At 40.6% G+C, this 16,842-nt stretch overlaps 2 protein-coding genes across 2 annotated transcripts in view; one reads left to right on the plus strand and one right to left on the minus strand.

Annotated features, from left to right (window-relative positions):
• The first annotated feature begins 899 nt into the window (after positions 1 to 899).
• LOC102306121 (sphingosine 1-phosphate receptor 3) lies at positions 900 to 3,244 on the plus strand. The gene is made up of 2 exons (XM_005931222.3): positions 900 to 1,142; positions 1,569 to 3,244. The coding sequence occupies exon 2, from the start codon at positions 1,641 to 1,643 to the stop codon at positions 2,772 to 2,774; it is 1,134 nt and encodes a 377-aa protein (XP_005931284.1). The 5' UTR covers positions 900 to 1,142; positions 1,569 to 1,640; the 3' UTR covers positions 2,775 to 3,244.
• A 1,123-nt stretch (positions 3,245 to 4,367) lies between these two features.
• The window catches only part of shc3 (SHC (Src homology 2 domain containing) transforming protein 3), a 44,794-nt gene continuing 32,319 nt past the window's right edge, over positions 4,368 to 16,842 (minus strand). Inside the window, exons 4-13 of the mRNA XM_042224412.1 lie at positions 16,517 to 16,580; positions 15,255 to 15,374; positions 12,114 to 12,167; positions 11,771 to 11,822; positions 11,563 to 11,692; positions 11,284 to 11,431; positions 9,768 to 9,852; positions 9,490 to 9,681; positions 7,094 to 7,419; positions 4,368 to 6,954 (exon numbers count right to left, since the gene is read on the minus strand). Of these exons, the coding sequence (XP_042080346.1) occupies positions 6,826 to 6,954; positions 7,094 to 7,419; positions 9,490 to 9,681; positions 9,768 to 9,852; positions 11,284 to 11,431; positions 11,563 to 11,692; positions 11,771 to 11,822; positions 12,114 to 12,167; positions 15,255 to 15,374; positions 16,517 to 16,580 (1,300 nt within the window). The 3' untranslated portion in view covers positions 4,368 to 6,825. The remainder of the gene's footprint in view (positions 6,955 to 7,093; positions 7,420 to 9,489; positions 9,682 to 9,767; positions 9,853 to 11,283; positions 11,432 to 11,562; positions 11,693 to 11,770; positions 11,823 to 12,113; positions 12,168 to 15,254; positions 15,375 to 16,516; positions 16,581 to 16,842) is intronic.

Genomic DNA, 16,842 nt, shown 5'->3' on the forward strand with positions numbered 1-16,842 from the left:
CAGTGACTCAGTTATTCTGGGCTCGAGCTGCGGACTTTTGTTTGAAAATGGAGCTTTGTGTTTTAGTCCTACTTGGTTCACTGTGTTTCGTTACAGTCAGGGAAGTCTTAAGAATCTCCTCAAAGCGCTTTGTCACATCTGTTTTAAGGAGTTATTATCTGTCAGTCTGCCTCTCAGACTCTTTACTGCCAGCCCTGCCCATCCTTCCTGGATGTGAGGTCACAAGAGAATGACCAGAACAAAGGATGGGCAGCAGTCATACACTCTTACAGCACCGCTCTCTCCTTTGGGTCCATGTCAAATAAAAAGTAGTGATTTGCATTCTGTTCACAGGTTTTATCAGTGGTTTACATCAGTTGTTGTGGCTAGCATTTAGATTTTTCTTTCGATACTTATCATTTATTATTTGTAGTTTAAAAAAAAAATATTACCAGACTGCTGACTTCCCACTGGGATTCATCATTACCTGAACCAGATCAGAACCTCCACTCAACCTAAATTTAACCACTCAATTTAAACATTGGACTCAAGTGAAATAAGGCATTACAGTCCTATCAGAGTTTTAAGTAGCCCAAAGATATATATTTAACATTTCTGCTCACATTAAGAGTCACTGTTGTTACCTAGTGAGCTAGCAACGCTACCAAAGCTCTTTAAACAAACAAACAAACAAACAAACCCAAAGCACTTTGGTGCGCAGGCAAACGATAAAAACAAGTAGGTTTGCACCTTTGGTTCCACAGTTAATAAAACCCTAAGTAAGTGTTTTGTTGTGAGTGCTATAACGAACATAGCAGAGGACAACGTGTGAGAATGAATCTTTGCATCTCGTGTCCACAAACATACCTCCTGTCGGTGATGCGCTTCTGACCCCCTAGAGCAGCCTCCCTGCGCTCGCAGTCCGGGCTGAAGGAGGGGAGGGAGGGGTGTGACTACCAGCCGACCGTCGACAGCTCCGGAGTTTCCAGAGCTCAGTGAAAAAAAAGAAAAAAGATGAGGAGCTGCTCTCTTCTGCCGAACAACGAAGAAAGACTTAAAGTTCAACAGAAAAGAAAGGAACTCAGATAATCGACTGCGATGAAATGTGCGTCCAAAAGTGCGGGATTGACTTTAAAAACAAAGCGAACTGCGAGCATCCAGAGGTAAGTTGTTTTAAAGCTGCTGGTTCTTTCTTGGAGATTTAGACAGCTTGAAGCTGCAAAAAAAAAACAAAAAAAACAAAAAAAAAAAAACACTCAGTAATTAAACTGGCGCTATTTGCTGAAATCCGTCGATAATTTACACGTGACGACTGTGCCAGAAATATGCTAATTTTATGCATAATTAGGTGTTTTCAAATGAGCGGCTTCGATTTCCAAGACTTCTCTGTTTCAAAGGAGAGGGGGGAAAGCGACATCAGCGTTTATTTCAAGGTGTTTTTTACAATAGCGAGTGTGTTTCTGGTGAATAACCTTTTGTTTCTATAATTAGTGGAATTTAATCAAACAAACCGCACAAGGACAATGATGGCAGCATGATGATCTGTAAATTGGCTGCTCTCTAAAATAACGCTCAATCTACTCCTGCAGTTGAACACAGTGGACACCGCGCTCCCTGCTCGAGTCTGACCTCCAGTGTCGGCTGCTGGTATTCTTTGGACAATGATCAACTCTCAGATCCAGCTCCACTACAACTACACAGGAAAGCTGGCCAACCGACCAAGCATTGGCGCGAGCCCCGGCACTGTGGACACCAAAACCGTAGTTTTCCTCATCGTTTGCAGCTTCATCGTCTTGGAGAACCTCACAGTGCTTGTAGCCATATGGAGGAACCACAGGTTCCACAACCGCATGTACTTCTTCATCGCTAACCTGGCAATGTGCGACCTGCTGGCTGGAGTCGCATACCTGGTCAACCTGCTCTTATCTGGAGAGAAGACCCTGCAGCTCTCACCTGCTCTCTGGTTTGTGAGAGAGGGGAGCATGTTTGTAGCACTTGGAGCCTCCATTTTCAGTCTCCTGGCTATTGCTATAGAGAGACACCTTACTATGATCAAAATGAGGCCTTATGATGCGAACAAGAACTACAGGGTATTTCTGCTCATAGGGACCTGCTGGCTGATTGCTATATCTCTTGGAGCTTTGCCTATTCTGGGCTGGAACTGCCTGAATAACCTCCCTGATTGCTCCACAATCCTCCCTCTTTACACCAAGAAATATGTTGCTTTCTGCATCACGGTTTTCATACTTTTGCTCTCAGCCATAGCCATCCTGTATGCCCGCATCTACATCTTGGTCAAGTCCAGTAGCCGAAAGGTGAGCAAGCACAGCAGTTCAGAGCACGCCATGTCCCTACTGCGCACTGTCATCATTGTAGTTGGAGTTTTCATCGCCTGCTGGACTCCCCTCTTTGTCCTGCTCCTGGTGGATGTAGCATCCGAGCAGAGGTCCCCCATTCTTTACGAAGCCCACTGGTTCATTGGGCTGGCGGTGCTTAACTCCGCGATGAACCCAGTCATCTACACTCTGGCCAGCCGCGAGATGAGGCGAGCTTTCCTGGGTCTGGTTTGCGGCTTTTGCTACAAGGCGAAGGCGTCTGTGAACGGAAGCGGAAACAGACAGTCCCTGGAGCCCAGCCGCAGCAGGAGCAAGTCGTGGAGCAGCCAGAACCAGCAGGGCTCCAGGCAGTCAGAGCCGGAGAGAGGACAGGAGTCAGACAGGGGCCACGGAAAGGTTTCAGTGGTGGCTGGAGCAAGCAAAGGTACTGCTGAGGCTGCGAGTGACAGAGAAGATTAAAAGGAGACAGGAGTAATTTACAGTAATACTCTGAGCTTAAGAGTTTGTGCAGTGGTCACAACGGAGAGCATTGTTCCCAAAAAAAAGTGTTTCTTTAAATGAAGGGTAGACTTCTGACATTAGCTGCAGGGCAGTGGTTTCTTTTTGCTATATGTTCATCATCTGTAATGTATGGCTCTTTCAAGTCCAGCCTCCAGTGCTCAAAACTTTGGAGTGCTCAAGAGTTTGGAGACACATTGTCCTTTTTTTGTTGTTGGGTTTTTTTGCTGGATAACAGTCACTTCCACAGATGACTGGTGCTCTTACCCTCAACAGAAAGGACTTTTACCTCTGTAGTTGCAGCTGTGAGCTCCTATGATAAATTAGAAGTGAAAACTGACCCGCAGTTACCAAATAAGTGCAATTATATCACTGCAAAAACCAATGTAATGAAGAATGATTGTAGACTATTATTATTGCAATGACACACAGCTGAAGGTATTTATTAATCGACGTAGTTTGTATTTACTCAGTAATCCTACGGTATGCTGGGCAGTTACTGTAATCTGCATTGTATAATAACCAAGGCAAGAGTTACTCATTGTGAAGAAACAAACAGGTGCGTTTTTTGTATTATATCAGTAGCATTGTGCTCAAAATGAAAGCGTTCGTGATACAAGGGCTCCATCTGCTGGTCTTACTCAGTACTGCTGCATGTTCTCTATGCAGCTACAGCAGTTCTTTGTGTGCGTTTGTTTTGAGCTTTAAAAGCATGACGCTAGAAAGCTGAAGACTGTAAAGAGGCACGTGAATGCAGCATGTGAAATACAAATTACAGATATTCATGTTAGATAAAAAAAAAAATCTGCTTTCACTCAGTAAATTAAAATGGAAAACTATTAAATTTACTGTGTAACAATTCATTAGAATCACCTTGTGGCCAAGAGAGTGCAGCTCTGCTTTGTTTATGAAAGGAACTTATAAAGGCTTGGTTCACCAATAAAAGTATTTACTGTGTAATCTAGCCATGCTTTTGATTTTGTTAGTCAAGATTTAGAAGCATGGGTGTCGCTGTAGCTCACCTGGCTGTACAGGTGACTCAGTGCTGAAGGCTGCTGCAAAGGTTCGGCTCTGAGTCTGACCCAGACCATTTTCTGCATGTCCTTACCACAACTCTTTTCCCTGCTTTCCTGTCCACTCCCTGTACTGCACCATCTAATAAAGGCTGAAAATGCAAAAAAAAAGAAAAGGAAAAAAAAAAAGATGTAAAATGTTACCGGTATGTTTTAACGATTTCTGGAGGCAATCGAACACACAATGCATATACACTAAGTTGTGTTTTCCGTGGCTCACAACATCTATTTCCTAAAACCAATTTCCAGTCACTGTGGACAATCCACAGACCACACCTGGAACTTATTTACTCTTGCTTCTCATGGGAACTAATATAAATAGTGCGGACTGTGGATGACCCAGAGTAACACATCTCAAAGTCAAGTATATGTGAATGTGGGTAAATTAAAACCACCTGCGCATTTTAGATGAGAAATCTGTGACTCATGAGCAGAAATATTAATACCCGAAACTATTACAGCAGAGAAACAACAGCGATTCTACACATTCACGGTTTTATTGCCAACAGTCATACAGAATAATGATTAACTAATACAACCAAAAGATTAAATCTGTAAACATCATTTGGACTTGTTGTCTCTATGTTTTTATTTCCTTTTTTCCCCCCAGTTTTTTTAAATACCTGTCCCAAAATAGTGAGTTTCTGTGTGATTTCCTCTGACAAAGATTTATATTTAGAATCTCGAAATGATACATTTATAATATATAATAGAGAGGGAAGGAGGGAGGGTGGGAGACAGATAGTGAGAGGGAACAGTAGTCTCAAGCAGCAACACGCAGCAGGGCAAAAACACAACCTCTAGTGAACAGGCATGCCCCATTGAAGATCAGCTATTGCACTTTGAAGGAAGAGAGAAAGGAGAAATTAAAAACAAACATCGTACAAATAAAAGGCACATTTTCATCAACAGAAATCTGGAAAGACGCCATGTTCTTAGTTTTTGTCCCAGTGAGGAGTTTGGTCATTTCTTTAAGTCTCAAAGCTGATCCTCGGCGAGATTCGAGTACGGTTGCTTTTGATATACGCTTTGTTTGTTTGGAATTTTGTGTTCCTACAAATTCAGATTTTAGGAATAAAGCTTCTTTTTTTTACATTAGCAGAGTGCTTTTAAATAATTTAGCACATTATTCTTTCTTCAGAGTTACTTGATTTGATGAAATTATGTCGCAAAGAAGTGGAGAATGCAAAAGTAAATGACAAAATTCTCTTTGTGTCCTTCTCCATTGGGACACAATGAATCAAACACATTAACCCAAAACGGATGTGGTGGATGTTTCTTTTGTTGTTGTTGTTGTTTTTTTACATTTTCATAAGGACCCCAGTGCTGTGGGTTGTGAGATGCATGTACTGTACACTCCCTCTTGCAGCAAAACACAGGCACATTATATTACATTGCATCTGTCTTGTCAAACTCATTGAACACATGCTGATTTGGGTTCAACTGAAGTGATCCAGTGCATATCAGATACAATGCCCCATTCATTTGGTATCCATCGGTGTCCTGACATTAGTAAGGATAAAAGCATTAAATAAAAGAAAAAAAAGTCAGTTTCCAGTGCTGCTGTGTACCACTTCTATGAGCTTTTTAAAAACAACATAAATACTAAACTGTCCAGAGGAATGAGAGCATACAGTGGATTGCAAACTGAAAATTAATGGTTAAAAACTGGCTTAAAAGCTGTATTTTCCTTTCAAACGCAGTGTTATCCAAAGCAGATGCAACTGACAGGGTTAACTATCCAACTCTAGGGTGACATCTTGTGGCAAAACTGCTTTTAATCATAAGATGTCGACACTGAGAAATCAAAAGCTAACAGTAACTGAAAACGATCGAAAACATTTGGCGTAAACGCAAGACACTCGTCTGACACGCGTGAACTAAGTGACCTAACTTTGTTTTGTGCTATTGGTTTCAGATCCTTCAAATAATAATAGTAATAATAATATTTAAGATTTTAAAGGTTCACAAAAAGCTGAAAATGTGAATCAAAGATGTGAGAATATCCATTGCAAGCCCCAAAACTAATCACCGACTACACACCTAAAATAATTCAGCGAAAAACCAATTCGGAAATAGTTTGAAAAGCATATATTTTTTGTCTTTTTTATTTTTTTACAGTGTCAGCATACATAAGCACCTCTTTCAAATAAAGGGGTATCAAGGTCTACGAACATGGCCACGAGAACGGTTGATTTTAAGTCATGCGACTGCAGTGACACGAGAAAATACTTCATAAAAAACGTTATTGTTAAAGCCATTGACAGCACTGTGAAAGGGTGGCTGTTTGCACCCCCTCCCCCCACCCAACAATTTGTGACAACTGCAAAGCAAAAGAAAAGAAAAGAAAAGAAAAAAACACATTCAGGCCTAAACCCCGATAAAAGCTAGGTTTTTCTTATAGTGACTAATCGAATAAGCTGTCACGTTGTTGGTGAGATTAAAGGACGTTTTTCTGAACGTAATTTCGTTATAAAGAGCGTTTCCGTTTCCTCAACCTCTTAGCCGACGGTTCCTGTAGAAATGTGGTGTGCTTGACAGACAAAACTAAAGTTTCAGATTTTTATTCTAAAATACTCTTGTTAATACCTCTTTGAGGTTTGATTTGCGCTTTGTCTAAACTACAAGAACAATAGTCTTTTTCTTAATCTTTTAAAACACCAAATCGAGATATTGTGTCCAAATGCACCTAAGTCTTGTCAAAAATATAGCATTTCAGTCATCACAACAAAATAATAACAGTTCTCTATTGTTTTTTTTTTTCATCTTTAACAACTCCTGCATCTTCCAGCGTCTCCGGTTAAGTAACTGCAGATCAGTTTGTCTCAATAACTCTTTGAGCGAACTGAGCCTTGAAGCATCGACTCATGTTTCATCTTCAAGCTCCGTAGTGAGAGGCCACTTTAGCGCTTCCTATTATCGGTCAGGCATCGCAAGCATCACTGTTTCCTTCCCACAGGCTGTAGGAGACACAGTTCACTCCCGGCTGAAACAATCGGCAGGTTGTTGTCACGGTGATGGCCAATAAGGTGGCTAATGCTGTCAAATATGTGATCTTTTGTCCGTACCTTAAAAAGAAAAAGGAAGACAGATATTCAGAGTCTGCTTTGGTCTAATGAGAGTTTCATCTTTTACTTTCATGCATTCACAAAAGAGTTAATGAATCAAGCTCCGTGTGTCCTGTTACACCCCCCTCACCCGTCTTACCGTGCCTTCAGGGTCCACCAGCAGCAGGTGTTTGGCAATTCCATTGTGCATGCCTGTCAGTACGTAGGACCCTGGGTTGGTAGTGCTCTTACGGACGAGAAAGTCCCCATCATTTTTCAGAAGTTTTTCAGCATCGCGGCGACTCATTTTACCGTGGTACCACATTTGGCCCTCCAGCTCCTCCTGAGCCCGGAAGGCCAGAGAGCGCACAAGCAGAGGGCTCGAGTTGTCCACGGATGCTGCCTTGTGAAGACCGGATACTTGGGACTGGGCCTGTCCCTGAGACAGCGGCTGGGACTGGGACTGGATTGCATCTTCGAAGGGCTCTGGCACGATGAGGACAGTGCCAAAAGGTGAGTTAAGAGAGGAAAAGTAGGTGGAGGAAATTAAAAATTTAAATCAGCATAACTATCAAATAGACAAAAACGGAATCTAAATGTGTTTCTTCCTTTTTTGACAAACCAAATGTTGATTTTGTCAATAACTGCAATATATGAGCTTCATTTTTCTAAATTCAGTGTTCAACAGAGTTGATCCTCAAAATAGAAACACATACTGTATTCATTCCCCAAATATACTCCATCCACTGTGCTGTGATAAAATATTTGTCCCCTTCTTGAGCTTTTGGTTTTTTGCATATTGTGTATATTATCATATAAAGATAACACACGTAAATCCAAACTGCAGTTTTTAAACAATGATTTTATTTATTGAGGGGATAAAACTATCTAAGCCTACCTGGTCTATTTGAATAACTGTTAAATCATGAATTAACTACATGAATTTCACTAGCCATCCTCAGGTCTGATTATTGAGAAATCAATTAAATAGAACCTGCCTGACAAAGTGTAGGTAGCGAAACAATCTCAAAAAGCACCATATCATGATCTAAAGAACCAGCTGAGACACAAAGTCTTTCAAATCTAGCTAGAAAGCCATTTCTAAGGCTTTGGTAGGCTTTGGTACTCCAGCAATTCACAGTGAGAGCCATTAGCCACAAATGGCTCAAAAATGTTAATGAAGGTTTTGGAGTGAAAATCCAGACATAAATTTGATTGGGATGCTGACCGTAAACAGGGTGCTCATACTCAAAAATTCTCCAGTGTGACTGAATTCAAACAATTCTGCAGAGGCCACAATTCCTCCACAGTGACGTAATATACTCATTGCCTGTTATCACAAACAACTGATTGCAGTTCTTGCTGCCAAGAGTGGCACAACCAGTTATTAGGTTTAGGGGGCAGTTTTTCCACACAGGCCCAGGTAGGTTTGGATACCATTGTATTAATAAAAGAAATCCTCACTTTGAAACTGCATTTTTTGCATTTACTTTATTTATCTTTGCCTAGTGTTAAATTGGTTTGTTGATCTGAAACATTTAAATGTGACAAATATACAAAACATCCCCTGAATGTGCCTGTACTGTTTCCCATAGCATGTAAACTGATGTGATGATATGCTGATGACACTGTTTTGTGTCTGATGGTTTGAAAGGTGTCCTAAGCCAGGGTCACAGAGAGAGGGCTGCTGGACTGTCAGCTGCCTACAAAGGTATCAACCTATAACTTAACCAATCAGAGTCAGTCAGTCATTTGTTTGGATGGTGAGGAGCAGCTCAGAAACTGTACATATAATATTTGTGAAATAGAATAGTAACAATGTATATATTTTTTCTGGTATTTTTTAGTTTTTGTTGTGTTTTTTTACTTGTTATATTGTTATCTGTTGGCCCTCTTGACCAGGTCTCTATTGGAAAATAGGTTTTAATCTCAATGACTTTTACCTGGATAAAAAAAAAGGTAACAATTAACATGAACTCACTAAAATGTGATTAACTGTTATAGAACTACAGTAGGTGGACATTGAAGCCTGAATTTAAAAAATTCCAAAAGAAACATTCACATTTAAATTGCACAGCTCATGCTTTACATGTAATTTGTGTCATGGTTTCTTCATGTGTATGCCTTTGATCTTCCATGTGTATTAATAGCAAAGATAAAGCTGAAGTTAGAAGGAGGAAGGGGACAACCACACACTGCCATTATCACAGTCGTCCTTTTGTCCTCATACTGACATGATGTTATTATGACGCCGAGCTTAAGTCACTGAGAAACAAAATCTGGGAAACCTCTATAATTACGAACTCTGATTCTAGTCGTCTTACAGTATTATTCTGAAGGAAGCCAACAGATACTATTCAGCTTCTTTCTACTGCTTTATCATACAAGCATTAAATTATATTTTCATCAAAGTCAGGAAAGATAAAAAGTGAAAATAAATAAAAATGTACTGGCAAATGCTAAACTGTGTTTACCATAACAATAAATCAGACAGTACTTCCAAATCCGATATCTGAATACGAACTGACTTTTTAATACAAGGTAACCAAGTCTTACTCATATCAAACAGGTCCTTCTGTGGGCTCTCTTTGGCTGCAGCTGCCATGCCCTTTGTCACATTTTCAGCCTCTGCCTGGAGAGCTGCGAGCACCTGGGCATCGATCTGCTGGGTGTTCACATAGGTGGGCATTTCTTCTGCATTTGGTGCTTGACCTTTAGTCTCTGGGAGTCCACTTATATCAAATGATCCTAGAGATTTGAAAAAACAATCATTTATACTTTTGAAGGCATAAAATGTTGCAGAACTGAATATCTTGCATAGTGGATGTACTTACCCTGTTGCATGAAGAAAGTCTTTCTTTCATCTCCCCAGCTTTGCCGCCCTTGGTAATATGTCTGATCGACAGATCCTGGACCCATCTAATGACATGCAGAAAAACACTGGATATTTAAGATTATTTTGAAATAAATGATGATGTGTTGATAAGGTTTAAGACTATTTTAAGTATTGTTTACTTTTTATATATACTCACTGGACACTGTATTAGCCACACCTGCTGAATCGCTTGTTGACGCAAATGTCTAATCAGCCAATCACATGGCAGCAACTCAATACATTTAGGCATGCAAACATGGTCCAGGAGATCTCCTGAAGTTCAAACTGAGCATCAGAATGGGGAAGAAAGGTGATTTAATCGACTCAGAACATGGCACAGTAGTTGGTGTCAATCAGGTTAGTCTGAGTCTTTTAGAATCTGCTGGTCTACTGGGATTTTCCCACAAAAACATGTCTAGTGTTTACAGAGAAGTCCAAAAACAAAAGGAAATATCCAGCGAGCAGCAGTTACTCAGGATTAAATTCCTTGTTGATGTCAGAGGTCAGAGGAGAATGCCCAGACTGCCTCGGGTTTATATAAAGGCAACAGTAACACTCATTATAGCCAAGGTAGGCAGAAGAGCATCTAGCAGCAGAAGACCACACTGGTGGACACTCCTGTGAACTAAAAACAGGAAGTCAAAACTACAGTGGTGTTGGTGGGGATGTTGGGGATATTTTTATCCAAATTTTGGGCCATTAATACCAAAAACTACTCATTCTGCTTGAGTGTTATTGCTGACCACGTTTATACCCACAGTGTGCCCTCTTCTGATGGCTGCTTCCAGCAGGAAAATGCTCCATATCACAAAGCTCAATCGCAACTTGGTTTCTGGAATATGACATTAAGTTTACTTTTTTCAAATAAAGGCAAAAGGGGTTCAACCAAGTACTAGTAAGGTGTAACTAATGAAGTGACCAGTGAGTGTATATTCATGATTTCAGCAGGATCTCATTGGGCAAGTTTCCATTTAACTGAGATCTTGAAAAATGTCTAAATGGCACCCAGCAATTTAGGCTAAAATCAGACAACTGCTATGTGTAAACAAAATCACCAATGTAACTGCAGTGGGTCCAACAAGACTAAGTGTCCTGAGCATGACCATTAGAGCTGCCAGAATAAGCTTCCAAACTATTGGAGATTACAGTTTTTAAGACACCTTATAATTTAGAGGTATTATCATTAGGTACACTGACAACATAGAATACTGGAAACATGCTTAGAAAGGAATATAACAGGAATATAAAAGAGGTGAATCTCTGGTCATGGAGTGTGCATTGTGCCATACTCACAGAAACTGTCAAACAACATCAATGAAAAAAAAGTGACATTATTTTGTATCATTTGAAAATATTGTTTATATCCTTCTGATTTCTTCCCCATATATCAGGACACAAGATGACACATTAAAAATAGCCAATCAATTTGTATACGTTTGTTTACAAAAGAAACACAAAGTTAAACTAAGCTGTACCTGGCAACCATCTGCATTTTGATTGGTCAGCCTGGTGTCAATGAAGCCTCCAGGGGGAGGCATCTTCCCGGGGATGTTGTTATAGTAAGGGTGCTCTGCTGACTCCTCCTCTTCCTCCGTCCAAGGTAACTCCTCCATGTTTAATACCCTGAATAAACACTTCAGTCATGAAACTTAACACTGTACTGCATTGCTGTGCTGTATTTGATAAAATTATCACCTTCTATATTTTCTTGTGTTAGTGAACAGGCACTTTGTGATGCGCTGTTTTTATCTCACCTGTCATGTGTGGACGACAGCTTGCTTGAGGGACACTGCAGGTACTGCTGGAAGCGAAGGTCAAAGGCCTGGCCGATGGTACTGATGACGTTCTGGGCTAGTCCATCAGAGCACTCCAAGATGTGGCACGCTGACAAGAGTCACAGCAACACATTTTCATAAGCATGACGCTGCAAGTCTGCAGAGCGTTTAATCAATGAATGCTCACCTCTTCTGTTAACTGGGTCCTTTGCTACATAGGCAACATAATCTGTTGTATCCTGTAATGAATGATACATCTTGTAAAATACCACTGATATAATTAAAACTAATTATAAAATAAAACAAACAGAATTATAAAAATTAGAAAGATATAGTGTAGAATTTTATAATACATTCCATTAAAATAAAATATCTGATTGGCAGTGTAAAGTATGCCCGTACTTAAAACAGCACTTATAATTGTATTAAGATAATTTTTAAACATCTTTAACAAAATGTAGTGTTTTTAAAGTCAAATTTCAAGTATTTTTTTTAAAAATTATATCCTATTCTGTTATTTGAGTACTTACAGGGTCTCCACCTGATGCAAAGGAAATGGACTGCATGTGATGGTTGGCTATAATCTGTCAAGAAGAAAATACAGTGCATACGTGTTATCACATGGTAATGCATACATACAAGCATACATGAAGTCACTATGTTCTCATGTGTACTGATGAAATGATAAAATTTCAATTTCACCATCTGTTCTTTTATAAAAAAAAAAATCTTTAAATGCTGCCCTTCATCCCCTTAAAACTTCTTAGCAATAAAACTAAAATATGCTCCTATCTTTCGTTCACTTGTTAGGTGAATGTTCAAATCACTATACTATGGAGCCATTCCAGTGAAAATGCTAAATAAAATAAAAATAAAATGCAGTTATTTCTGAGGTTTCAAGCATGTTTCACAACGTGCCAGTGTCGGGGTTTTTTTGGTCTTTACACCAGCTGTTTCCAAGTTCATTAAGGTGTCGGTAACTTTAGCCCTCTTTCCACTGTGTTCAGCCAGTTGAAACAGCTGTTTGTTCAGATACCCGGAGAGAACCTGAGTTTCATGGCATTGCAGTCTGAATCATGACATGTGTAAAATGTGTTATTGTACAGGTATTTCCTTGGAAGTATTCTAGGAACTGCTAAACTGCTATTTTAGACTCAATGCTGTGTTCTTGCCTGCAGATTTTTGTTTTTACTAAATCTCTGGATATTCTTTTAAATAGATTACATTGAACAGATTTATGCTGCAGCTAATTAACTGCAGTGTTGCCTAACAATAACTTGCCTTTTCCATATCGAACTCTCATAGTTTGATGTTTTTCGTTGGGTTTCTAAAGCTCATGCTTTATTCAAACTTCATTAAAAGTTGTTTTGTGGTTGCTTAGATAGGCTGTCCAGCAGCCTACAAACACCCGCTTGTTGCTAATTTTGCTAGCTTGTAGGTCTGGATTGTAAAAGACATCTTTCACATACATGTTCGTATTCATGAGGTGCAACAACAATACAATACAATACAGTTCATTCTCCTAAATATTTATCTTAGGTGAACTACATGGCCACGCAACAATTCAAGGGGAACTCCAACATGCCATTGGTTCACATGGCTTCGGCTTTTAGTTTGTTTTTAGTGCAGTTTTCTGTGGTTGTCTATACTTCTATTTCCTTTTGTACCAGGGTGTATAAGGATCTTGCTTTTTCCAATCAGAAACTACAAACAATCAAATCAAAGATTAGAGGGGTGTTCTAGCATTTAAGGGAAACTGCAACATAATTTGTAGCCTTGTAGCTATATTAGGTGTTAGGTGGATCAATCACTCCCCTCAAAGTTGGAATAACTATAACTAGGTACATGGCCAGGGATTATACTGCCTTGACTTTTATTGGTCTCTGGTTGTCACATTCCTGCTAGTCTCTTCCTGTCTGTTTGCCTCTTAAACTCTAAAACTCTTAAAAAAAAAACAACTCACTTCCTTGATGTAATTGTCTTAAGCAGCAGTTTTAATATTAGTAGTAGTATTACAGTGGGGCAAAAAAGTATTTAGTCAGCCACCGATTGTGCAAGTTCCCCCACCTAAAATGATGACAGAGGTCAGTAATTTGCACCAGAGGTACACTTCAACTGTGAGAGACAGAATGTGAAAAAAAAATCCATGAATCCACATGGTAGGATTTGTAAAGAATTTATTCGTAAATCAGGGTGGAAAATAAGTATTTGGTCAATAACAAAAATACAACTCAATACTTTGTAACATAACCTTTGTTGGCAATAACAGAGGTCAAACGTTTACTATAGGTCTTTACCAGGGTTTGCACACACAGTAGCTGGTATTTTGGCCCATTCCTCCATGCAGATCTTCTCGAGAGCAGTGATGTTTTGGGGCTGTCGCCGAGCAACACGGACTTTCAACTCCCGCCACAGATTTTCTATGGGGTTGAGGTCTGGAGACTGGCTAGGCCACTCCAGGACTTTCAAATGCTTCTTACGGAGCCACTCCTTTGTTGCCCGGGCGGTGTGTTTTGGATCATTGTCATGTTGGAAGACCCAGCCTCGTTTCATCTTCAAAGTTCTCACTGATGGAAGGAGGTTTTGGCTCAAAATCTCACGATACATGGCCCCATTCATTCTGTCCTTAACACGGATCAGTCGTCCTGTCCCCTTGGCAGAAAAACAGCCCCATAGCATGATGTTTCCACCCCCATGCTTCACAGTAGGTATGGTGTTCTTGGGATGCAACTCAGTATTCTTCTTCCTCCAAACACGACGAGTTGAGTTTATACCAAAAAGTTCTACTTTGGTTTCATCTGACCACATGACATTCTCCCAATCCTCTGCTGTATCATCCATGTGCTCTCTGGCAAACTTCAGACGGGCCTGGACATGCACTGGCTTCAGCAGCGGAACACGTCTGGCACTGCGGGATTTGATTCCCTGCCGTTGTAGTGTGTTACTGATGGTGACCTTTGTTACTTTGGTCCCAGCTCTCTGCAGGTCATTCACCAGGTCCCCCCGTGTGGTTCTGGGATCTTTGCTCACCGTTCTCATGATCATTTTGACCCCACGGGATGAGATCTTGCGTGGAGCCCCAGATCGAGGGAGATTATCAGTGGTCTTGTATGTCTTCCATTTTCTGATGATTGCTCCCACAGTTGATTTTTTCACACCAAGCTGCTTGCCTATTGTAGATTCACTCTTCCCAGTCTGGTGCAGGTCTACAATACTTTTCCTGGTGTCCTTCGAAAGCTCTTTGGTCTTGGCCATGGCGGAGTTTGGAGTCTGACTGTTTGAGGCTGTGGACAGGTGTCTTTTATACAGATGATGAGTTCAAACAGGTGCCATTCATACAGGTAACGAGTGGGGGACAGAAAAGCTTCTTACAGAAGACGTTACAGGTCTGTGAGAGCCAGAGATTTTCCTTGTTTGAGGTGACCAAATACTTATTTTCCACCCTAATTTACGAATAAATTCTTTACAAATCCTACCATGTGGATTCATGGATTTTTTTTTCACATTCTGTCTCTCACAGTTGAAGTGTACCTCTGGTGCAAATTACTGACCTCTGTCATCATTTTAAGTGGGGGAACTTGCACAATCGGTGGCTGACTAAATACTTTTTTGCCCCACTGTATGTATTTCTACTACATGTTCTGTAATTGTTAACAAAGATCCTGACTGACCTGTTTGCAGTCAGGGGTCATCAGGTTGAGGCTACTTGTGGAGATGTTGAGGTTGATGGACATGCCGGCAAACTGCAGATTGCTCTTCCCCAAAATACTGGACAGAGCTTTGGATGGTGGCTGTAAGGATCAGACACAATAAGACACAAATAAAACAAAACTGATTTAGCCTAGAATAGAGACTTGGAAGGTAACAAAATCAAAAGACGAGCACCTTAGAAGTTCCCCAACAAACATGAAGGCTCTGGAATTGTTTGCGTCCTGGTACTTTTTTAAACCTCTACTAGTTTCCTTTGGGCAGTTTCCACTGTTTCTGCAAAGGTGCACTAACCAGCTGCTGGCTTTTTCTCTTAAACATAAAACAGTTCCTTTACACAGTTCACTGATGCATAACTGAAGTGCAACTGCATAAAATCTGTGGTAACATGATTGTTGCAAACACACAAACATGTGCTCTCCTCCTGCACGGAAATCCAGGCAGATGTTTTGTCAGTAAGAAAGACAAACAGGACTGTAAAGTGTTGGACAGGATATGTCCGATAAAGGTAGGATTCAAAGAAGCCAGAAAAAATAGTCAAAACCCATTCAAAATTCTCAGCGTGAAGCTGATGTCACAAGCGTGTGTCTGTCACACAGCCAAACCAGCAGCACCTTATACCATACATCGATTCTAAGAGGAAGAAAAACTAGCCTGCTTGGATTTTGTGTTATGTACTCTTCCCTGACATTTGAACAAGCTCTAGAGGAGAGCAATGCTTCATTTCACACCCCACATTAAGACACAGATCCTCACAGGCTGTGGACGCACACACAGAATACAGACGGTCATATACATGCGCACCCACACACACACTAGCTTGGCGTCCTAATCACAGATATTGTGCGCTACATGAGTCACTAAGCACTGTGTGCGGTGTGCAGTGCATCGTGGGCTGGAGCTACACCCACGCACACAGTCCCATACCTCTTCATCTCTCCTTCTTCTCTCCTCAGCCTCTCTCTTCTCTAATCTCCCCCTCTCTCCCTCTTTATTTTCCCTCTCTTTTTATATAAACCAAGGAAGGAAAGGAAACATAGAGATGGGACGCTATATATAGAATGTGCATGGGTAAATTAATATGTAATGCCATTTCCTATTTTTCCAGCTACTGTATGTCTTACTAACATTCAGGTCTCATGGAGTGGGCATTACTTTTCCAGTGATTATGCCATTCTTTTATCCTTCTTCCCTCCCTCCCATTCTGTACATCCATGCAAGCTACCTTTCTCTTCCGCAGAGCTCCTTTGGTCCCTGGAACAGCCTCACACACCAGGCTGATGGCTTCCCTAGAAGGAGGGCAAGAAGAAGATAAACTTGTAATTTTGATTGTATTTGCAGTAACTAATCATCCCAATCATACACAAGAAACGTATTCTGTAACTTGGTACTAAACCTCTTCACACAAACATGCCTACAGTGATGATGTTAGTGCAGTAATCTTCAGCAAGTTCGACATATTTGTCATTTCTTTAAATTTTAGTCTAGCATGCTTATAAATGATTATTGGCACGCAACACAAGGTCCAGCGGAGGCTGATGGAAACTTGGG

Source organism: Haplochromis burtoni, unplaced genomic scaffold, assembly GCF_018398535.1.
Source record: "Haplochromis burtoni strain Fernald_Lab_line unplaced genomic scaffold, NCSU_Asbu1 Contig_137, whole genome shotgun sequence".
Classification (NCBI taxonomy): domain Eukaryota; kingdom Metazoa; phylum Chordata; class Actinopteri; order Cichliformes; family Cichlidae; genus Haplochromis; species Haplochromis burtoni.